We start from the raw sequence: 25,478 nt of genomic DNA, 5'->3' as shown, positions 1-25,478 counted from the left end.
ATGGTGTTGTCTAACCATCATATGTTTTAGAGTTTTTGGCAGTCAATTTTTTATTTATTTATTTTTTAAATCTTGATCTTTGTTGGTTAAAATCAAATTTTGACTACATATATATAAATTTAACATTATGAAAAACTCTTGAAACATTCAAATTATAGAGAGTTCACAACTCAATTTGTAGTTTCAACAAATTTTTGTTTAATTTTAAGAAAATTAAACTAAAAAGTAAAATTCAAAAAAATGTTGTAATGCCTAGTCTTATTAAACATTTGGACAAATATTATAAATATCTTATCTTATTAAACATTTTAACTAAATAAAATTACATAAAAATCAAAATAAATAAATAATAATTATAATTATTAATAAAATAATTTAACTCAATAAAATTACATAAAAATAAAATATATAATTACATTTATAATTATAAATAATTATGAAATTAGCTTAAATTTATTTTGTGATCTAAAAGGTGTCGAGAAAAACCAAATAGAGTTCGAATTTACTCAGAGATCAAATCTCCAGAAAAATCATTTCTATCATTTAACATTTCTCTTTGAAAATGGAAGCCAAAGTTATATTATATAAAAATAAAAATAAATATATATATGGTTAAAATATGGATGCCCTCTCCTAAACTACGGATCAATTTTGAACAGATGAATAATAATTTTAAAATGATATTCCTACCTTTGACCTTCAGTAAAGGAAATTTACTGGTTATTCATTTACGTAAATGTCACGTGGACTCTAGTCCACACCACAAACCACGCTCCAAAAACCAGCAGTGTTGGGTCAGCGTAGTGGTAAACCCGGGTTCCCTGCCCTTCCCATTTGAACAACCCTATATAACGACCACCATCATCCCATGCCCTTCAGCATGAAAAGGATTCGCGTATAAAACGGACACAGGAGGAAGTGCACCAGGATTTTTTCCGTCCCGTCTTTCTTCTGTTGTCTGTCTTCTTCGCCTTTCTTCGCTTGCCTGCCTGCCTGCATAACTATTTATTTATACGAGACAACTACCGGGCGAAGTGGAGGTGACTCAGGCGAGGTTCTGGAAGAATCCAAGTACGACCCCTCTTCAATATTTATTTATATATTCCTTTCAATTTCTCCGAGGGTTTGAGCAGATCAGGGCAGGGCATGTAATCTAAGAAAAGCATCATGGCGAAGCCGCGGAAGCAGAAGAACAATGAGAACCAGAAGGGAAGTAGCAGCAATGCCTCCGCCGCGATTCCCCTGGCTGTCGTGCGCCACCAGAAGCTCTGTCTTTCGATTGACATGGAACAACGCCGTATTTACGGGTAATTGAATTTGAAAGCACCACATTAGCAATTCCCCTCCATTCGTTCATTCATTTTAAGTCCAGTAAGCAAATTATCTCTAAACCCCCTTCCCGTGATGCTTAAACATGCCTCTGGCATTAGGTTTTGTATTAGTGAAAAAAACTCCCCGGAGCTTGAAATTCCCCATAGACGCCGTCATTCTTAAGAGAATCACAACTATTGTACCCTGCGACTTGCTATTGTAGTGTCAAAAATGACGTTTTTATACTTTCTTGGCATCGCAATAGAGAATGGCGAGAAAGGTTTTCTTAACGAAATTTTGACCTCGGACTCCTCACAGTGAACGTCCCTTGTTTACCATTCAACCATATCCCAAATGAAATTAATGAGTCACATTCGGGGTGTCTCGAGGGAGTGAATTTGCTTGTGGTTGTAGGACGAGCGAAGTCTCCAGCCTGGTCCAGGTTCATGTTGGAGATAAGCAGCTGGTGCTCCTTTGTTGGCGGGACTATTTGCACCGAGTTTAGACTCAATCTTTTGCTTATTTTCTAGAGTTCTCACGGGGAGAGATGAATGGTGTTTTCAAACCATGCCGTCATGGCGTATGCTCAGAGCACGTAGCATGTTTGTTTTTTTTAATGAAAATTGAATAGACCAAGTTCTGTTTACAAGTTAGTCTCTACTGCATTTGAACTTCTACTATACGACTGAATAGTGCAGGCATCAGAGACATGTCATGGTTACAAGTACATGACGGACAATTTACACTGGTCTGTGCAATATGCTTCGGAAGCTAGCTTGGAAGTCCAACCTGTGCAAGGAGGCATCGAGTTTGGTCATATGGTACCTGCATCGAATACCGTTTTCTAATAGCACTCGTAACATACTAAATAGCACAAGAATAGAGTACAGAAAGATATACTTTCAGTATCTATAAAATGATGAATTATTGAGAAAATAGTTGATATATTATGACTTATATCCAAGATGCAGACAGATAAGCGGAATCTCACCAATGTGATCAGAACTGAACCATTGACCAAATTGGTAGACCCCAATGTGATCAGGCACTGGTCATAACTAGACCCAAACTAGTAAAAACAAGGCCAAAATACTGGTCAACCAAAAACACATAAATTTTTTAACACTGAATGTAATCCATTTGTGAACCAAAAATATATCAATAAACAAGCCCTAGATGTCCTTTAGCATCCAAAAAAAGTCATGCTACAACTAATACCTACATATCATCAAATTCATTGCCGACATTGGGATCTTCGTCATCAATATCACCCTTTAAGCATTAACATAAGATTTTGTTTGAGTGACGGGTACATTTTTGATAGGGTCATGATAGAAGAGTTTAACAATCAATGCCACTAACATCAAGGTGCATATAGGGTTTGGTGCTGTTGATTAAATGCTAGTGCCATACCCTCATACATGACAAAATCCATTGAAAACTTTGCAATCCCCCAATTCTTAAAACTCTGTTAAGTTTGCTGGATTTTGAGTGAGATCTAAAATTCTACTTTCTCCATATGAAATCCAATGAGGTTGGAACCACTGTCAAACATCTCGAGTCAATTAATGGTAATGTTAAAAATTTAAGTAAAATGATTACTTTAAGGATTTAACATTGCCATTAATTGCCAAATAATTGTTTTTTTAAACAAAATTATGTTCAAGGGTCCTTGGTAACATTGTACGAAACTGGTTGGTTAGGTGCTGAACCAGTTTGGTTTGATATTGATTGGCTAGTTTGGTACCAAAACGACATTCTCTGGTCCATGAAATTGGTTTGGATTGGTTTTATCTTGAAAACGGTCAGATCAACCGGTTTAGTCCAGTCCGGTCCAGTTATGATTACATTCACATTGCTACCAAACGATGGGCATTGAGGCATATGCTAGGAGCATGTAGAATGCAAACAATTATATAGATTTTGAACTTGACCAATTTTTGTAGGGTGGCTATCTCCAATACATTACTGCAATCATGAGAAAGACATGATATATAGAAAGCAGTCAATATTGGATATACACATGGCATGCGTTTAAAAACACATTGCCAATACGCACTCAAAAAGGTCACTATAAGTTGTATTGTAGTTAGAGTTGCCAAGTCTCCAATACATTACTGCAATCATGAGAAAGACATGATATATAAAAAGCAGTCAATATTGGATATACACATGGCATGCGTTTAAAAACACATTGCCAATACGTGCTCAAAAAGGTCACTATAAGTTGCATTGTAGTTAGAGTTGCTAAGTCTCCAATACATTACTGCAATCATGAGAAAGACATGATAAATAAAAAACAGTCAATATTGGATATACACATGGCATGCATTTAAAAACACATTGCCAATACGCACTCAAAAATGTCACTATAAGTTGCATTGTAGTTAGAGTTGCTAAGTTGGAAATATATAATTATGGTAATTGGGTGTGTACTACAACTGCTGCATATGCTTGAAGTTTTTCAAATATCAATTTCTTTTGTAGGTTGAAACAAAGCAACCTATGGCAGAGAGGGTGTTTCCTCCATTTTTAATACTTTCCTATGCCGAAATATTATCACTTTATAACATGGTTGCAGGGATAACAAATGTACTAATAGAATGGTCATCTATCTTGATTTTTTTTACAAAAGAGGGAAAACAACATTGTTCCAAGGTGATATTTCCTTTGAAGTTGAATTTCAGCTACGTGTGCTAGCGAGAGCATGTCAACATCACTTTTATTTGACTTGTGTCGAAGAATTGATAAGCTATGAATTCCAATATGTAAGGCCCTTGATAACTTGGACATTTAGACATTGAGCATATGCTTGTGAAATGTTTTTGCGATTGCACAAGCAATAAAGGAAAACTGTGATTTATTGCTATTATGAGCCCCTTTGATATTACAAAATCCAATTCATGCTAAACAAATAGGTGTTTACACTTGTAGAGAATTCTGGCCAGGAGTTAATTGAGAAAATTATTGTAAGCAAGGTGGCGATTGATGCCATGCTTTTCATTATGCTAGTCTTAATCCCACTTTTTTGTCAGTGTGAGCATCACCCATTATAATGAATGTTAAGTAGACTATTCAAATTTATTGTGAGTTACTCATTTTGATTAGTTCTCATGGAGTACCTATCGAGCATTTAGTGACTTACTCTATGCAGATAATCCCAAAAATATTATTGCATATGTTGGGTTGGCGAAACCTCTCAAAGCTGTTATAGATAAAGTTGTATATTTTGTTCTCTTTTTTGAGTTTATGGTTTTTGAGGGGAGACTTGAGCTAGTTTGCGCAGGTATTTATGTTAGGCAACAATGCACGTCATATTTCCAAGTTGAGTATTGAGAAGATTGTGAAACCATTACTAGTGCAAGAAGCATTCCAATTGCAAGAATCAATTTTTGTAGGCTTTGGAGAATGTTTATGTTAAGTTAAGGTTAACATGTCCTTGCTTAAGACAAATACTTCAAATTCCATATAAGCCCAAATGTTAGACCATTTCACTTTTATTAGTACTGAATCATTATCATTGATAACAACTTAAGAAAGAACATGTACGATCGAATCAAAGGACAAGCCATGGCAAGAGAACACAAGTATATGGCTCAAGCCAGGGAAAAGCCCCAAGATGGGGAAAACCCTTGATCAAATCTTCTTATTATTAGAATCAAATGTTCAGCAGAGAAAGAGAGTACAATAGATCATAGTCAAAATGACTTGCTAAATTGAAAGTCCAACCTTAGACATGAAAGTGGCTCAACACATTGTCAACAGAAGATACCCACAGTCTGTTTAGGGCTGCATACTATTTGTTATTATCTCACTCAACCAACCTAAAACACCTCCATTCCACTGTGGCTAACCCAGGCATATAAGAAACTGCCCTTCTCTGGTCCATAGGGCTGATCTGGATCCAAGATAGGCTATTTGGCTCCTTGATCTATACAAGTGCAGAGCTGCGGCCTTTTCTGAAGCTGCTGATCTGAGGTACGGTGATGCATATGGGGAGAATTGCCATCCCAAAGACTACATATAAAATCGGCCTCATAGACTGTATTTGAATGTGGTTCTGTAATAGCAAATAGACCTATACACATAGCCCAAAAATCCCCTTAATTCCTGTGGCTGTCCTTCATGGAAAATCTGGCCTTAATACAGAAGAAAACCCAAAGACAAACCCTCCTTTGACCTTCTACAAGAACTTGGCTGCCTCAGATATCTATCCAAGCAATTTGATATGTGTCTAATGAGGGAGAAGGTACCTTAATATATACAATTCAGTGGAGGTCATGGGACATGACCGTTGGGCTTGATGAGTTGACATAAGGATGAGGCCGACCTTATTAAATTACTTGTTGGAGAACATAAATTCAAAAACCCACTTCTCCTTATCCAAATTTGACAATCTTGAGATTGATTTTGGTCTTCTTGAAAAGAGGAATTCAATGTTGCAATTATCTTTCTCAAAGGAGCTGCCCAAAGTGGAATTTGGACCTAGTTGCCAATTTTAATAGTTTAACTATATGATCTCAATAAAACAAGTGGAATGCTGAATTTAATTAATGCTGAAATTATATTTGAGACCATAGCATCAATCACACAATAGCTAGAAATTAAATAGTGGAAACATAACAAAATTAATTTTGCACACATAGGTAATTACGCCTTCAAATTAGCTTTCGATTGAAAAAACTTAGGAAACCTCTACACATTGCCCAAAACACAACATTGCATGGATACCAAAACACCTTGAATTGAGCTTGTATAACCTACTAAAAAAATCGAAAACAATATGAGATTGTTGTACAACATGTGGGATAGCTTATATGGACTTGTTTGTATGACTATTGATTCGTACAAATTTGTTTGAGACCATAGCATCAATCGCACAATAGCTAGAAATTAAATAGTGGAAACATAACAAAATTAATTTCGCACACATAGGTAATTATGCCTCCAAATTAGCTTTTGATTACTCTGAAAAAACTTAGGAAACCTCTACACATTTCCCAAAACACAACATTGCATGGATACCAAAACACCCTGAATTGAGCTTGTATAACCTATTGAAAAAATCAAAAACAATATGAGATTGTTGTACAACATGCGAGATAGCTTGTATGGACTTGTTTGTATGACTATATGACCTGTACATATTTGTTTGCATGACTATACAATCTCTTTGTTTTGCTCAGTTGCTCAAATGTGTGTTTGTAAAGCCTCTACCCTGCCCCACTATTATATACTTTTAGCGGAGAATCTATTTTTAAGATTTCTCCTAGTCTAAGTCACACATGAGATACAATTTTTGACTCAACCCATTTTTTTACTAAGTTGAACTACAAAACATAATAATTTTTTCAAAAATTAGAATTACTTTTTGAAAATATCTTGAACTACTTCTCATATGTTCACACTAAACATAAGTGAAAGTTCTTGTTCAAGCCATAATTTGCAACACCCCCTTAGTGAGGAATGAATTTTGCACCAATCCAAGATTGTCTCTGAAAGCCTCAAACTTCCCTTGTGCCAAGGGCTTGGTCAAAATATTAGCTACCTGTTGATTGTGGGAATATCTTGGAGCTTCATTGCTCTTGTTTGCATCTTGTCTTGCATGAAGTGATCTCTACTCTCTATTGAGCTAAGTGCCATGGAAGTCTGCATCTTGCTCATCTAGGATACTATCATTGATCCTTAGCTAAAGCAACACCTTGAGGTGCTCTTCTACCTGTTGCACTACCTACCACTTAAACATCTCCAAGATATCCCAAACCATACTCAAGTGTGCCCTTCAATGTCTAAGTGAACCATTGAGGTCTTTTGATAGAAGTAGAAGGGGTTCTCGTCTTCCCCTCTTTACTTGAAGGCTACTGTATTGCCCTTGAAATCATTGGTAACCCTGGTTCAACCTTTGGGGGGTTCTTGCTCCTCATCTTTGGTCACTAAGTCTAGAATCTCCTTAGACATATCTTTGTTGCTTGGGAAAGCAACTTTGGCATGCTTGCCAAGTGTGCACCCTTTGCATATGCTATGCTGCTCAATACTAAATTGTGGAAGGCCTATGACTATCTCCCTCGAAATAGGCTACGGTTTGTGATGTAGGTGCCTCATCCCCTTGTGCCATACATGCACAAGTTGTCATTGTATTTGGGCTAGAGTCCTTTGGTCTGACGGGGACTTGTTGGTTCTTGAACTCCATTGCAAAGCCCTTTTCCTAAATGAGTGAAACTAAAAGCAGGTTCTTCTTGACACCCAAAACAAGCAAGACATCATCAAATATTACTGACTCCTACTCTTAGGTACTTGGCATCATCATCAAGTTCAATTTGTACTCTCGAGTCTTCCTTCTTCAGATTAGAAAAAATGTTAGGCAGATCAAGATGTCATATGTCAAGATGCTCCACTCTCCACATACCAAGCATTTGCCATAATCACATTGGTAGAAAGACAAGATAATATTGAGAAATCCTTCTTGAACTTGGCAACAAACTTGTTCAATTGAGATTTTGTATACATTGCTACTTGCTTTTGTTGCTGCTTCCCTTTACCCTCTTCTTCTTTGGACATTCTGATGCATAATGACCATGCTTATGACAAATAATTTAATAAAACACTTGATTTTACTGGAGTATTTCTTTCTTGGCTAAGACGTTGACTCCTAACTTTTTTCTATACCCTTGTTGGGTCCTTTATCTCTGCCCTTATTTGATTGACCACATAGAGCTAGGTTCTCATCACCATCCTCCTTATTGGCCTTTGGCTCCATCTAAGTCTCCTCCTAGAGACAATGATCCCCGACTATTGCAAGTCGATCACGTAGTTGTTTGATTTTCATAAAGTAACTAGTGACTATGTCTGATTTGGTTGTCTTTGTGGATCTGAGTTTGTTTTGTAATATCATCTTCCTTTTTATGTTTTGACTCTAGAAAATACTAACCAGGGCATTGAACATCTCCTTCACTGTAGTCTTCTCGGATACATGAGGGATTAGATGGTCCTTTATGGCATCCAAGATCATCCACTTGGCCTTTCACTTCTTGTTGTGGGCTGCCAACTGATGTGGATCTGTATGTGGAGTCACAATGCCCTTGAAAATATCCTGAAGATCATTCTCTTTTAGGAAGAGTATAACTCTTACTTTCCATGGTATGAAATTTGAGGCACCATCCAATTTGTCCTCAAACTTGAGGTTTTATTGCTGCCATCTTTGAGATCTATTGAACAAATTCCCAAATCAGAAAATAAAATTTCAGAGTTCTCTTACTGGTGGTCCTCTTCCCTAATAGATGCTTCATTGTTTGAAATCCTTAAGATTTGAATATGGAATCAAACTCTTATACCATATTAGAATTTCAAGCCCTAGGTGATAAATGTCCTTAGAGTCTCAATCAAACAAGTAGATTGCTGAATTTAAATTTCAAACCATAGCATCAACAACACAATAGTTAGAAATTAATTAACAAAAGCATAAAATATTAATTTCACAGACATAGAGAATTATTCTTCCAAATACAAATTTTCATTCATTTGGAAAAATTTACAAGGAAACCTCCACATGCTGCCTAAAAAGCAACACTATATGGATGGCAAAGACACCTTAAATGAAAAACCAAGAATGATAGAAAATTGTGGTACGACTTGTGAGACAGCCTATATAGCTCATATGGACCTGTACGTACAGCTGTATGGATTTGTACAAATCTATTTGTATGATTATATGTAATTTTATAGACTATTGTATCAAATTGTGTGCTGCTTGGGAATGCCTCTTCCTTGATTGCTTATATTCTCTCTCTTTCTGTTTTTCTCAGTCATTGAAGTGTGTGTGTATCTGAAGTCTTTACCTTGCCTCGCTTGTATACTTTTAGCCAAAAACTATTTTACAATTTCTCCTAGTTTAAATCATGCATGATATACAATTTTAGATTCATCAATCGTTCATGAGATACCATTTTAGACTCAATCTAAATATGACGTTCACTTTTTTACTAAAGTGAATTATAAAATAGCATGCTTGTTCCAAAAATAGAATTAGTTTTTCAACTACTTTTCAAAAATATATTGAACTACTTTTCGCGTGTTCACACTTAGTATGTGTTAATTTTAGGCATGTTCTATGCTAGAGCAATTTGTTTCAATTTTCACAATTAGCTCAATATCTTTTCCATATTAGCAATCACATCAACATTAAAGTAAACTGCAGATAGAACATAAACATAAATCGCAGAAGACAAGCCAAGACAAGAGGACACAAGATGTGGTGTTAGTCAGGGACAAACCCCAATGTGGGGAAACCCTTGATCAATTCTTCTTATATGTTCTTCAATAATTCAGCAGAGAGAGAGAGAGAGATGGTACATTTACAACATAAGTCAACACTTTGACTTATCTAGATAAGAGCATAGATCATCTCAAAGAAGATGATACATGAGATCAGTGGAAGACATGTTGCTTCAACTGATTCTCTAAGGCGACTCTTTCACCTCACCGCGCTGCACCATGCTGCACCCATCATCACTGTGCTGGACCTCATGACTGCTACATCTAATGCTGCACTGCTGTCCCATGTGCCATGGTTGAACCATGTTGTCCATGCTTGCTTGCTGTCCCTTGCATGCTTGCTGTACCATTGCATGCTTGGTGTACTTGCTGCTAAGTACCATACAATTGTCCCAATGTTAGCTTGCTGTGCCTTGCATGCTTGCTGTACCATTGCATGCTTGGTGTACTTGCTGTTAAGTACCATATCATTGTCCCAATGTTAGTTTGCTGTCCCTTGCACGCTGTTGTACCATTGCATGCTTGGTGTACTTGCTGCTAAGTACCATAAAATACAATGTTAGCTTGCTGTCCCTTGTATGCTGCTGTACCATTGCATGCTTGCTGTCCCTCATGCTACACCTCATTGCAACATTCATCATCATTGTGCTGCACCCTTATTACAATGCTGTCACACCTTATTATATCATGCTGTTTGGACAGCCTTCACAACATTTGTTCCAGGGATATGGTCACCCTTCTCCAGCATTCCTAAACCACATGTTGGCTTGTTACACCCCAACAGTCACGACTAGCCCTTACGCCCTCCTTGTTAGCCTTCACGCAGATCTGTAGGTGAATGAGGGACTACAACTTGCTACATCAAGCCTATCCCATGCTGTGGTAGCCCTTTCCAAGGGTTCTAACCCCACAAAACAGTTCCTCATGCCTTTGGCCCTCAAGAGCAGTCTCTGACATCCAAGACAGCCTCTAGGCCTTCACCAAAGTGACCCAAAACAAGCTATTGCTCCAACAATTAACTCGGCCTCCATTGAGGAACTCAGGCATCCTCCACGCTGTCTTATAGCCTCCCTCTCTGGCTGTGGTTAGGGCAATTTCAGACCTTACATTCTTCCATAGACTGTGTTAAGGTTCTAGGGCATCCATCTATGGTAGAGACCCTTTTCTAGGCTGCGTTGAGGGCTTACGTTGCTTCCCTCTTTGACTGCGTATATCTGTTATGTTAGGGCTTCTCTATAGGGCAGCGATAGGGCTTCCTTGTGGCTGAGATAAGCGCTGTTCTCTATGACAACGTAGAGCCTTCTAGATCAATTCCTATGATAATGTAGAGCCTTTCTCCATTAGGGCAGCGTTGTCCCTTAGGATCTCTCCTCCCACCAAATCCCAAAGACAAGTGGAGAGGAAGAGATCCCAAGTGAGTGTATCCAAATGACTTGCAAGCCACCTCTTTTTATACTAAAACGTTGAGCACAAGTGGGGTTGATTTGGTTGCTGGCCGACCTTGACGAATTGTCCCATAACACAAATAAATTCATATCTCCATGAATACTTATCGGAATCGGATGATCTTTAGGTCAATCCTACACCTCTGGATGAGAGGGATCCAAGAAAAATATCAACTGCCATAAATAAGATGACCCACATGGAGTTTGGCCCTAGTTGCCAATTTTAACACTCCCTCTCAACTAGGGAGAACTCCATCTGTTGATCCATATTTCTAACTGTACTATCTTTGGCATTAGTGCCCTGCATTGTTCTGCTCTGTTATGCTGAACCATGAAGAAGAAGAATTGATCGAGAATGCCTTATACCATTCTCTATTGACCCGAAGTCAGTTTTATTGATCCCATATCAATATCACAAGAGAGTGTCTCAAACCACTCATACTGATCCTAGATTAGTTTCATTGATCCCAGATCAATGGAGGTCATCCTAGCATAGGGAGTATGGTAGATACAATGATGCATCCATTGATAGTACTTCTGTGGTCCCTAACCCCATTTCCCTGCTCATTGATCAGATTAGAGGTACTTCCCATGAGTTCGAGATTGCATGGGCAGGATGCATCGACAGGAGAACTAATCATCATGTCCCAAAGTCGCCTCGGGGTATCACAAGGGAAGGCTGAGCCATTCACCCTGTACACAGCGCACCATTAGGGGAGGGTGAGTCGCCTTATGGTCGTGTGTTGCTCCAGTAAGTACCCCAAGCCTCTCAGAGCTCCTAGAGCTCAATGCATGCAACATGTAGGACCCTCATAAGAGGGTCTCTCAACGACTCCAAGTCATTCGGGAAAGTCACAAATTTGACCTTTCCCTGGGGCTTTGACAGAATGTTTGCGACCTGTACATCATTGTCAATGCGATGGAGCCTCCTTGCTCATCGACGTACCATATCCCAGATAAAGTAGTATCTGATGTCTATATCCTGGAGCAATAATAGAGTACGAGATTCATTAACAATCGAATCCCTCCCTAGTTGACACAGAAGATCACTGTGGTATCCATCATGTGTACCAACAACTCACTCAAGAGCTTCCAAAACCAGGTGGCTTGACACAAGATCATACTCGTAGCTATGTATTCAGTCTTAGCGGTGCTCAAAGCAACCGTCTTCTGCTTCCTGCTCATCCTGGATATCGAAACAGAACCCAAAGAGAACCAACACTCAGAAGTGCTCTTGCGATCCTCCACACTACCTGCTTAGTCAGCATTGGAATAATCATGCAGCTTTACATTTCCGACAGTGTATCTCAATCCATGAGAGATTGTGCATTGAAGATTTTTTAGAAGATCCTTGGCACCAATCTAGTGAGGTTCAACCATATATGAGCTCACCATGCTAACTGCAAAACATATGTCCGGACGAAAGTTCACCAAGAACATCAAACGCAAATGCGTTTATGAAACTCAAAGGCATTTCCCAAATTAGGTCCGACATCACTACCATATAACTTCTGAAAGTTAAGATCCTTGAGGTAGTCACTGGCTTGTTGTTTATCATTCCACCTCCGGAATCCAACTCCCTTTGACTTCTGTAAATGATAGGGTCTGCACCTGTCAGAAAGAGGTCGTCCTCATAAGGTGCCAGTATGAGAGGTCTATCATCCACAACCTTCGAGCAATGGTTTGGATCAGCTTCATTCCTAGTGAATCTCAACTTCATCAGACAACTATCAATCCTCTCATACTAAGCCCAGGGTGTTTTGCTTCAAGCCATAGAGGGCTTTCTTCCACCTGCACGCATGAGATTCTTGATCATGAATCTCAAACCCCTCGGGTTGTTCCAAACTTGTGGACCTGCTACATGAGCGGAATGGTCCATCTTAGACATGTACCTTCATGCTCTGCTTGAATTCAGGCATCCCAGTCAGGTCCCCCTGTAAGATTGTCCTTTGGTACATCTTAGACATGTACCTTCATGTTCTGCTTGAATTCAGGCATCCCAGTCACCATCTGACTCACATCGGGTATGGCCCCATATGTAGACCTCTAGTGTTATAGATGAGATATGTCAATTGACATGATCCCCAATGGACCATCCTGCAACTTGATACAAGTTTCCAACCTTGAACCCATGAGAAATAGCATCTTTGAAAATTCTATTTTCAAACACGTACCTTTCCATCGATGAAAGCCACCCTGAAACCTTTGACTTCTATTTCTGAAATGGACACCAAGTTCTTCTTGTGATCAGGTACATAAAAGAGATTCTGTAAATGAATTGAGTTACCCTCATTCAATTGAAGGGTAACATTCCTACACCCTTTCTGGGATAGGTGGCATCGGCTCCAAGTATAATCCCACGATTGTTTCCATCTCTACTAAATTAGTGAGATCTTCCTTCTATCTGATGAAGTGCCTTGAAGCACTACAATCAATAAGCCAGATTCCCACAGAATTTGAAGGAGAGGGCCAATACAAGATAACACTTCTTTATCTTATCAGAAACAACATTTGATTATTAATACCTGGGGTTCCTTGCTTTCTTGAAGAGTCGTCCATTTCCTTGATGACTTGCACTGTCATTCCTCTGATCATTGAAAATGTCCCTGGAATGATTGTTATCATCATCAAGTGATGTGTCCTTGCCATTTTGACACTCCTTCACATAATGGCCGAACTTATTACAACCAAGGCATCTGCCTTTCCTTCCACCCTTAGATCTGGACTTCCCATTGAAGTGATCTTTAAGTAGGCCATCAGAAACTTTTGCTGCGCCATTCTGATAATATTCTCTGTTTCAACTTCACCCTTGGTGAATTAGAAGAGGGATGAGGAATCCATTGATCCTTTTGTCCTTTCCCAACTGTCTTCGGTGATTGCTCTTTCACTCTTGCTTGGGCTTTGTCTTCACCTCAGCTCTGATACCATGTTAATTTTAGGTATGTTCTATGCTAGAGCAATTTATTTCAATTTTCACAGTTAGCTCAATATCTTTTTCATATTAGCAAACATTAGCATTAAAGTAAACTGCAGATAGAACATAAACATAAATCGCAGAAGACAAGCCAAGACAAGAGGACACAAGATGTGGCGCCAACCAGGGACAAACCCCAATGTGGGGAACCCTTGATCAATTCTTCTTATATGTTCTTCAATAGTTCAGTAGAGAGAGAGAGAGATAGTACATTTACAATAGAAGTCAACACTTTAACTTATCTAGATAAGAGCATAGATCATCTCTAAGAAGATAATACATGAGATCAGCTGAAGACATGTTGCTTCAATTGATTCTCCAAGGTGACTCCTTCACCTATCATCGTGCTACATCTCGTCATCATGCTGCACCTCACCGTGCTGCACCCATCATCGCAATGTTGGACCTCATGACTGTTGCACCTAATGCTGCACTGCTGTCTCATGTGCCATGGTTAAACCATGTTGTCCATGCTTGCTATTGCTGTCCCTTGCATGCTCACTGTCCCTTGCATGCTCGCTGTACCATTGCTTGCTTGGTGTACTTGCTGCTAAGTACCATACAATTGTCCCAATGTTAGCTTGCTGCCCCTTGCATGCTTGGTGTACTTGCTGCTAAGTACCATACCGCTGTCCCATGTTAGTTTGCTGTCCCTTGCATGTTGCTATACCATTGCATGCTTGGCGTACTTGCTGCTAAGTACCATACAACTGTCCCAATGTTAGTTTGTTGTCCCTTGCATGCTGCTGTACCATTGCATGCTTGCTTCCACTCATGTTGCACCTCATTGTAGCATTCATCATCATTGTGTTGCACCCTTATTACAATGCTGTCACACCTTATTATATCATGCTGTTTGGACAGCCTTCACAACATCTGTCCCAGGGCTATGATCACAACTAGCCCTTACGCTTTCCTTGTTAGCCTTCACGTAAACTTGTAGGTGAATGAGGGAATGCGGCTTGCTACAAAAAGCCTATCCCATGCTGCGGTAGCCCTTTCCAAGGGTTCTAACCCCACAAAATAGTTCCTCATGCCTTTGGCCCTCAAGAGCAGTATGCGGCATCCAAGACAGCCTCTAGGCCTTCACCAAAGTGACCCAAAAACAAGCTATTGCTCCAACAATTAACTCGGTCTCCATTGAGGAACTCAGGCATCCTCCATGCTGTCTTATAGCCTCCCTCTCTTGTTGCGGTTAGGGCAATTTCAGACCTTACATTCTTCCATAGACTACGTTAAGGTTCTAGGGCATCCATCTATGCTAGAGACCCTCTTCTAGGCTGCGTTGAGGGCTTACGCTGCTTCCCTCTTTGACTGCGTATACTTGTTATGTTAGGGTTTCTCTATAGGGCAGCGTTAGGGCTTCCTTGTGGCTGAGATAAGCGCTGTTCTCTATGACAACGTAGAGCCTTCTAGGGCATCTCCTATGATAGCGTAGAGCCTTTCTCCATTAGGGCAACGTTGTCCCTTGGGATCTCTTCTCCCACCAAAACCCAAAGACAAGTGGAGAGGAAGAGATCCCAAGTGAGTGTATCCAAATGACTTGCAAGCCACCTCTTTTTATACTAAAATGTTGAGCACAAGTGGGGTTGATTTGGTTGCTGGCCGACCTTGATGAATTGCCCCATAACACAAATAAATTCATATCTCCATGAATACTTATTAGAATCGGATGATCTTTAGATCAATCCTACACCTCTGGATGAGAGGGATCCAAGAAAAATATCAGCTGCCATAAATAAGATGACCCACATGGAGTTTGGCCCTAGTTGCCAATTTTAACAATATGTCTATTAGTTTCCGTCTGAGCTATGATTCTCAACAACTACTTGGTGACACATCCATTGAAAATATATAGCTTTTATTATATTAATTTTGAGATCATCCTATGTTCAACATAATTATGATGAAGCATGCGTAATTGAAATTGTAATACTATATTTGCATTGTTCCTTGTTTGAACTTTTGGTGCCTTAGGGCAAAATGCGTTTTACAACCTAGCTAACAATTATTCGTATGGGGTTCGTTTGAAAGAAATCTATAAATTACATTATGCACACCAAAATTGTTTCAAAAATAGTAATCTTTGGTGCAATCACAAAGGTAGTGCAAGGAAAGATATACAAGCATGTGAATTTATATTGCAAGTTGAGAATAAGTATGGTTACATATTTTGAAAAGAGGTCAAAATCAGAATACAAAAGATTGAAAAAAGTTATCATGGATTGGACATTGTTATATGCCCATTGGAAATAATGCATTTCATTTAGATATATCAGCATGGTTTGGGTTGCCTTCGTTTTAAAATGGTTTGAAGTTATATGTACCCTCTATATTGAACTAGGCACTTTAAAAGTTAGGAACTTCCAAACGAATTGCAATTAGACATGCAAAGACTAGTACTAAAAGATGTTTTCAAAGTTGGCTTATGAGAAACGATAAATAAGAGTCATCTAATTCTATTGGTTACATTAAATTTTATAGTCATTAGTCAATCATGTTGTGAAGGAATTTTAATTACCAAGGATGGGATGTTAGTCATTATCATTTCTTGGAGGAGGTTAGAATAACTAATTCTAAAGAATGTTAGACAACAAAAGTTTTTAGATGTTTTGATGTATCTAGGACAATTTTAAGATGAAATTATTCCATTAGGGTGTTGAAATTTTGGTTTTTTGAATAAATAAATAATTTTGCAGTGTGAGAGCTATCAAGGTTATGTAGATGTCCAAGTTTATCATGTGAAAGTTTTTTTTTTTCATTTTAAGGTGGGATGTAGGTCATAATATATGCATAAAGGCTATTCTAGAAGTTAAAATGTATACATGCATATATTTTTACCCTTATTTCTAGAAATCAACAATTATATATGTAAGATTAGATTTTATATCTTTTCAAGTTTTACATTTGCCATTCAATGAAACAATTGACCTTTTTGGTGGATTGGCCTTGCAATTATCATAATTGATAGTTAGTATGACGAATGTAGGCACTGTTACTAGGGTAATAACCTTCATTTGTTCATGATAAAAATTGCATAATACGTGTTTATTTGTGTTTGTGTTTCCTTTAGTGAAAGGTCATTTTTTGTTTGTATTTTTTAAATAAAATGGGATGCAATCTTTATTTGGAATTATATTTTGTTAATACTTGCCTTCAGTGAAAGGTCATTTTTTGTTTGTATTTTTTAAATAAAATGGGATGCAATCTTTATTTGGAATTGTATTTTGTTAATACTTGCCTTAATTAAGAATAAATTATTAATAAGAAAAACCGTCATTATGTGAACTACAAGCTTCCATTCACTCCTAGCATTGTCATTGTTAGTGCCCAACTTTATTTTAGTCTTTTTGTTGATCCCAAAATCTGCTATTTTTATTTATATGTTGGTGCAAGAAATGCCTTCTAATAATAATTTAATTATGTTAATCATACTAGTGTCACATTGATTACATAAAATTGGTAAATTATGTTGTGCACCTATCTTTCTTTTGGAAGTTGAAGTAATTGTAATAATAATCTTTGCAAGCTTAGGAATGGAGTAACTTTTGCATGTACCTTTTACAATATACTTCCCTAAAATATGGGGATGAGAGAACCACACATTGCTTTTTTTGTTAGTAAGAGAGCATTTCTGTTGCCCCATCTTAGTAGCTCAAGTGGTTGGGAGCATGGTTTGTTCTCCCATCCACCTAGGTTCAATTCCAAGGGACATGTTTGGCTTGTTGTAATAAGGCTCAAGGAGTAGGCCCCCCCACATGGCAGACTCTCGACTCTTGCTAAGTCATAAGGTTATTGTTATATCTAGTGAGCAGGTTGTTGGATTTACTCTCGGTGGTGGCAACTAGAAGATTTGATCTTGGGCATCATTTAGATTACTCCAACGAGTCACTGATTCACCATGGTTTTAGAAAAAGAAATGAAAGCATAGATATGTATAGAACATAGATAGATTTATAGGCTTGTTTTCCAACCCAAAAATACTATTGATCCTAGAGAGTGACTTCTTAGGACTGAATGAGACCAAATGCAGATACTTAAATATCTAAAAGCCTGCCATATAGAAAACTAAGCTGTCCAAAATCTAAAAAGGTTTACATTAGACATATACTAATTGTTCAAATTAAAGGTTAGGTCTTGCCATAGTTGGAAACCAAGACCCTTGAAACCAATACAAAGCAACAAGGGAGCTTTAAACCTAAGGACATACCATATCCCGAAGGAACCATAACAATAAAAGGAAACTAGTATAGATCATCAAGGGTACATTACACTTGAGGAGTCATCAAACATGTAGGTGCATTTGTTAGAATAGCTATGGGATTGTCCTTAGAGCTTGCACTAGCTTCCGAGTGCTGGATTCCATCTTGTTTTTTTGCCAGCCATTTGCAGAGTATCAAAAGAATTCACCTGTCTTTCTCCATTCGGTCTAGTCAAGTTTTCATTTCCATGCCTTCAAATTCCTAACCTAGGAAGGCGTATCAACATTTTAGTATGCCAATACGACTTTGAGGTATGCAATTTTTTTGTGTCTCAGATGTGATTGGTGCCCATATCAAGAATAAACTTTGTTGCTTTAGCCATAATCGCTTCATCGTTAATCAAAAGACATTCACACTTGATCGCTGTCTCTAGAATTGCAAAGAGTTGTGCACATGAGAGTTTGCATGGTGGAAATCTTGTGCAACTTCTCTAGCTGCCTACTTGGCTTAAGTGCATCGGATAAGGGGGCACCTTCTATGAGTAGGACGAGGTGCCATGAGGGCTAATAGAACCTAGTAGCTATTGAACAAGGCACAAAGGAGGGGAAGGGTGTCATAACTACAAAAGGGAAGGAATGTCATGTTGACAAACAAAGGGGCCGAAGATATAACCAATTGCTTTTTCACAACTAAGATAGTTAGACATGTTGCATGCCCCACTCTTGTCTATGCATAATTGCCAAAGGAGTCATGTTAATCATTAGGCAATCGGGGTGTTGTTGCAATGGAGGAACTGAAATATGTAGGTTGAATCTCTGTTGAAAATGTAGTGAGTGAAGGCCTTCTGGCTTGTGCCTTAGCCATGTAAGACCTCGTTTGTCTTTCTTTAGCATGAATGTGAGCTCATGAGATAGACTTCAATGAGTTTATTTCTAGTTTATTGGAATGATCATCTAGATTGCATTCATAGAGTTGGAGCTTCAATTATGTGGAGTCTTCTTTAGTTTGACTATAAAACGAGGTGGTAGTTATAAGTTCAATTAGAACGAGTTAGTCTTTAGTCTTGATTGAAGGGAGACGAGTTAAGACTCCAAGTGTTGATTGGAGAGAGAATTAGTTGAACTTTCAATTAACTTGCAAACACAACTTGAGCTTCTAAATTGAGCTAAGCCTACTTGGATGCTTGAATTGGGTCTATAAAGAGGAGGACGAATGCACAAGATCATCACGAGCTTGTGAGATCATTCTTTGGTTATGTGTTTGCAGAATTGAGAGCTTGTGTGCTAGAATTTAGGAGGGCACAAGTGCACAAGAAAATAGGAGGATCTATGCTAGGAAATAGGAGCTCCTTGTGCGCAAGGAAATAACTAAGTGCGCAAGGAGATAGGGGCTCGAGTGCGCAAGGAAATAAGAGTAGGGATCACGGATTGCAAGGGCAAGTTAAGGCTATTCAATGAGGAGAACAAGCGTGTTCTCAGAGACAGATTGCTAGTTGCAGGAAGCAACATGGATTGTAATAGATCCAATTGCTCAAGAACTATCAATAAAATACCATAACGAAAAAAGCAGGTTTTCCTATTGGGTTTTCTGGGTAGACACACTTGTTAATTTGTGTGAATGTGTTTGTATCTCTCGATTATTATCTGCTGCTTATAAATTGTTAAGAAACTTTGTATCTTGGTGAAACTAAATTTGGTTTTAGTTTTCTGTTGCCTTGTTTTCAATTGTTCATCTAAGTGGTTGCAAAGTTTCAAGGAAATTTAAGAACCTCATCATGAATAAAAACTGTGCTTGCATGTGGTGAGCTCGACAATGTGTAATACATGGGCCCGCCATCCATGATGCCTCATTGCTTACTGCCTCATGTCCTTTCAGATTGTTGTTCACTTGATTCGAGAAACTACTCGTCCCATTGTTACTTATTGCTCTAAACACTTTTTTCAAAGAGTCGTTTGAAGAGTGTATACAAGCAATTAATGCTTCCCATTAATCATTTGACTATTGTTACATACGTGATTAAAATGTCTTCTATTGATGATGCCAAAAACAATGAGGCTGAGGCACTCAATAACCTTCAAGGAATCTAGATCCTTGCCTCTTGTTCCACCCAAGATACAACAATTAATGACTATTCTACCCCTGCCATTTGTGCACTCAAGAATCAACGGAATCTCACCTTTCCTTCTACACTCAGGATCATCTAAAGAGGTTTCTTGTTAGTTCTACATTTTAAGCAAATATTCTTCTTTCAAGTGTTGGATACAAAAACAATATGCTTGCTACTAGATAATTCTCCATATGCGGGAGGTTTGGGATTGAAAACACTTCAAAGTTTTCCCCATGATTCTTAATCTTATCCTTCTAATTCTTCAACAAAAAAACTCCTATGAAAAAATCAACCATAGAGATTTATGCCTACACTTGTAATATTAGTTTTAAAATGAATATATGGGGATTTGGTGCATTCAATTACCTTATTGTGGCTTATTAGGACCGTTGCATGGCCTTTTTCCTCCTTTCTTGGCAATTCACTTCTTTTTGCTTCATGCTTCTTGTGGGACTTCTTGCTTTTCCCTTTGGTGCTCGTCTATGATCGCTCCTTCCCTTGGGTGCAGAGTATTTAGTGGTTGTTGACTTCATTTGTTTTCAACGATCCTAATACTTAGGAGCTCCAATAGTTTGTGTTAGTTATAATTGGTTGTAGTGGTTTTCCATTTATTTGTTTGCTCTTCCTTGTGCTCTTTGTTGCTATGCTAAACTCAAGTCCATGGCTCATGCTTACTTTTTGTGCTTTCTGTGGTGAACCTTCATGGACTCTATAAATGTGTTGATACTTCAAATCCTATTACACATTCAGGGAAGGTCCTCCAACGAACCAACCCTTTTTGTTGTAACTTGTAACTCAAGAAGAGACATTGGAAAGTGCCCCATAGTTGTTCTTTTTATAGCAATTTTTATTTATCCTTTATAACAATTTCTCCTCACTGAAGCTTCCCTACTTTTGATTCATTGTCGGAGTCAAAATGAGCATATCACATAGAAATATTTCTTTTCCCTTTGATTCAACAAGAGTAGGTGTTAATGACAGAAGTTATTTGGTCAAGGAAGCGAGGATCTCTTAAGGTAATAAAGAAATTGACACCCTCATTTAGCAAACTAGAGAGCAACCTTGAAGGCTTGGGAATATAGTCCCATTTTGCCAAGAGCAATGTCTGGTTACAGGTTCAAGAGATAAAATTTTGACACTAGGAGCTAGGTTAAGTTTAGATTTCTCTGTAATGTGATTTTAGGTTAAAGTGCACTTTAGTTCGTTTCTTCATTATGCTTTGGTACTTTATTTATTTGATGGACACAATAATGTCTTACACATGAGTGTAATCCACGAGATGTAGATCAATTGGTTTGTATGGGGTTTAGTCCTCACCGGGTCTTAGGTTGAAACCTCATGGGGAGAATTGAGGATGGGACCCATCTTGGGGGAAACTAAACTTTCCCATGGGGTGTCCAAGTATGATGGAGCTTCCCACAATCTTGGTGAAAGCATGCTGCTGGTGGGAAAATTCTTCTTCCATTCAAAATTAGGGTGGCCTTGGTCTAGGCAATGCCTAGTTGGAAAGGAAAAAAAACTGGTTTGATAGTTCAAACATCTCATCAATATTAATTGCTTAAGTGCCATGGATTGTTTCTCTTTTTGATGGTTTTAACCATTTAATGATAGCGTCACAATCATTGTGGTCATTTGTCTCAAGATGTTCGACTTGTGAATATAACTCGCTTTTCGAACATGGTAACAAAGAAAATCAAGTCTTGCTTGTTGCCTAAAGGAATCTCTTTATGGCCTCTAACAAGGTCAAACTTGGTATGAATAAATGGATTAATTCCTTTTTGGCTCCTATGTTTCTTGATGCCATGTTGACCCTAATGTGGAGACCAATAGGTGACTATCATCTCATTCTTGTAATTTATATAGATGGCCTTATTGATAGTGACACCAAACATTTAACCTATATGAAATCAAGCCTTGAGAAGAATTTTGACATGACAAACTTAGGATGTTTGCATTATTTTTTTGCCCTTAAAGTTTTGTAGGAATTGTTGAAAATCTCTTAATGGATTTAATGGCGTTTGCAATGCTTTTTGCTCCATGATTGTTGTGAATGACTTATCAGGAGAGTACCCATGGTTTGAAAATGTTCCACTCTATTAAAACATCTCTCTCCTTGTTTTACGCTTTTCTCAAATAGATGTCATAAATCTTATTATGCAAGGACATGGAGGGATATGTGTCTTGTGATGCCCTTGTAGGCCAACTTCTTTGTTGTTGTTTACCTCTTTAAGAGTTATACATAGGCATTGGTAAACAAGGCCATTGATAAAACTCAAAACAATATGCTCAAATTTTAGTCCAACTGGATCCTTCTGGTACCCTTGTAGACCAACTTCTTTGTTGTTTCCTTTTAAGAGTTATATATAACCATTGGCAATCAAGGCAATTGGTAAAACTCAAAATAATATGCTTAAATATTCTACATCTTCAAAGCTAATTTGATGAATAGAGAGTCATGTCCTTTGCTTTTGGCCCTTGTTTTTGAAATATGCCTCTAGTTTCTATTATAAGACATATTTAGAAAACACATTGTGAAAAGGGTGTATGATAGGATATCAACAAAGTGCAAAAGACAATATAATTCGATACCATTGCCTCAAACTAGATCATACTTTTTTTGATGGATGCTTTTGATCAAAATGTGCAAGCGATATCGTACTGTATAGGATATTATGATGAAGCAAATACATATCACAACTCATGAAAATTATCCTTTAAGTAAAATGTCATGACCAGGTAGTATTTGTGTTGGAATTATGATTGCTGTTAGACCAAACCCTGCACGCATTAGTCTCCGCTACAATCACTAGGGTTAGAATCCACGAGAGGCGGTTAGTCCATGTCGCGAAACACATGGAGCACTAAACCGAATGTCCAACAATCTCCCCCCCCCCCCCCAAATCCGAGCTAGGTGAGTTTTGAACTTGAGACCTGTTGCTCTGATACCACTTGTTGGAATTACGATTTCCATTTGACTAAAACCTGTAGGCATTAGTCTCTGTTACAATCGCCAGAGTTAGGATCCACAAGAGGTAGTTAGTCCATGTCACGAAACACATGGGTGTTTTGGAGAATTTGGTATCTACGGATAAATACTAATTCCCTAGATATGAAATCAAGCCTTGACACCAAACATTTAACCTATACGAAATCAAGCCTTGAGAAGAATTTTGACATGACAAACTTAGGATGTTTGCATTATTTTTTTGCCCTTAAAGTTTTGTAGGAATTGTTGAAAATCTCTTAATGGATTTAATGGCGTTTGCAATGCTTTTTGCTCCATGATTGTTGTGAATGACTTATCAGGAGAGTACCCATGGTTTGAAAATGTTCCACTCTATTAAAACATCTCTCTCCTTGTTTTACGCTTTTCTCAAATAGATGTCATAAATCTTATTATGCAAGGACATGGAGGGATATGTGTCTTGTGATGCCCTTGTAGGCCAACTTCTTTGTTGTTGTTTACCTCTTTAAGAGTTATACATAGGCATTGGTAAACAAGGCCATTGATAAAACTCAAAACAATATGCTCAAATTTTAGTCCAACTGGATCCTTCTGGTACCCTTGTAGACCAACTCCTTTGTTGTTTCTCATCCTTTTAAGAGTTATATATAACCATTGGCAATCAAGGCAATTGGTAAAACTCAAAATAATATGCTTAAATATTCTACATCTTCAAAGCTAATTTGATGAATAGAGAGTCATGTCCTTTGCTTTTGGCCCTTGTTTTTGAAATATGCCTCTAGTTTCTATTATAAGACATATTTAGAAAACACATTGTGAAAAGGGTGTATGATAGGATATCAACAAAGTGCAAAAGACAATATAATTCGATACCATTGCCTCAAACTAGATCATACTTTTTTTGATGGATGCTTTTGATCAAAATGTGCAAGCGATATCGTACTGTATAGGATATTATGATGAAGCAAATACATATCACAACTCATGAAAATTATCCTTTAAGTAAAATGTCATGACCAGGTAGTATTTGTGTTGGAATTATGATTACTGTTAGACCAAACCCCGCACGCATTAGTCTCCGCTACAATCACTAGGGTTAGAATCCACGAGAGGCGGTTAGTCCATGTCGCGAAACACATGGAGCACTAAACCAAATGTCCAACAATCTCCCCCCCCCAAATCCGAGCTAGGTGAGTTTTGAACTTGAGACCTGTTGCTCTGATACCACTTGTTGGAATTACGATTTCCATTTGACTAAAACCTGTAGGCATTAGTCTCTGTTACAATCGCCAGAGTTAGGATCCACAAGAGGTAGTTAGTCCATGTCACGAAACACATGGGTGTTTTGGAGAATTTGGTATCTACGGATAAATACTAATTCCCTAGATAAGTAGCCATATCTAGAACAACAATTTAAAGTATTTTAGTCTTTTCCTATAAGCAATAGATAAGATGAGAAGATGAGAAGACCTACTTGTAGTTCCGCTTTCCTCTCGTCTCCTTTGTATCGATCCTGTTGCTCCTTCCTGTACTTAATACGCTTGAGAAGTATCTGTAAAAACAACAGAAAACAAAGAATCAATCAAAGCAAAAGATCTATTGAATATAAGTGAATGGAATCAGATACATTTCACACATATAAGCATTATAAGACAATACAAACATATGGGAGAAAGGTTCAAACACTTTATTGAATAGAAGAAGGAATTACAACCATTGTGTCTGATTCAAAGTCATTCCTCCAGCTTGGATCCCATCCACATCACATCAAAAACATGACAAACTTGTTGCATTACAATACTTGCTTCAAATTCAGTTCTCATAGCAACATTATCTCCTTACAATTCAACATAGTTTAGCCCCTGATCACTGAGATGAGTGGTTAATTTATAGGGAGATGAAGGAAGTTTTGTCATAAATGGTGGTATTGAATGGCCTTCCATACTTAGAATTAGTTACATGGAGGAAGGGATGAGAGGATAGGATGCATCTTAACTCATTCATCATCCATTTTCGAGCTCATAGGAGTTGATAAGTGAGGGAACTTCTAGATGACTCCAAAAGATAAGAATATTCCCCAAACCGTATGTGAATTTCGCTCAAACTCGCCCTACGCAAGTGAAAGGAAGCTTAAGTGCTTTGCGGAGCACCCTGGCAACGCACCTTAAATGCTCCGCAGCACACCTTTACATGGGTCTACCTC

The 25,478-nt window shown here is 38.0% G+C and overlaps 1 protein-coding gene across 2 annotated transcripts in view; it reads left to right on the top strand.

Moving 5' to 3' along the window:
* Positions 1-856: 856 nt before the first annotated feature.
* TAF2 (TBP-associated factor 2) overlaps positions 857-25,478 on the top strand; it is a 317,600-nt gene continuing 292,978 nt past the window's right edge. For both annotated transcript variants that reach the window (XM_089433145.1, XM_089433144.1), the window contains exon 1: positions 857-1,307. In XM_089433145.1, the coding sequence (XP_089289271.1) occupies positions 1,168-1,307 (140 nt within the window). In that variant the 5' untranslated portion in view covers positions 857-1,167. The remainder of the gene's footprint in view (positions 1,308-25,478) is intronic.

This window comes from Pinus tabuliformis, chromosome 5_1 (genome assembly GCF_031772625.1).
Source record: "Pinus tabuliformis cultivar Carrire ecotype Pingquan chromosome 5_1, CPIR1, whole genome shotgun sequence".
In the NCBI taxonomy this organism is placed as follows: Eukaryota; Viridiplantae; Streptophyta; class Pinopsida; order Pinales; family Pinaceae; genus Pinus; species Pinus tabuliformis.
The sequence above is the reverse complement of the archived record's forward strand: the minus strand, read 5'-3'. Positions and strand labels throughout refer to the sequence as shown.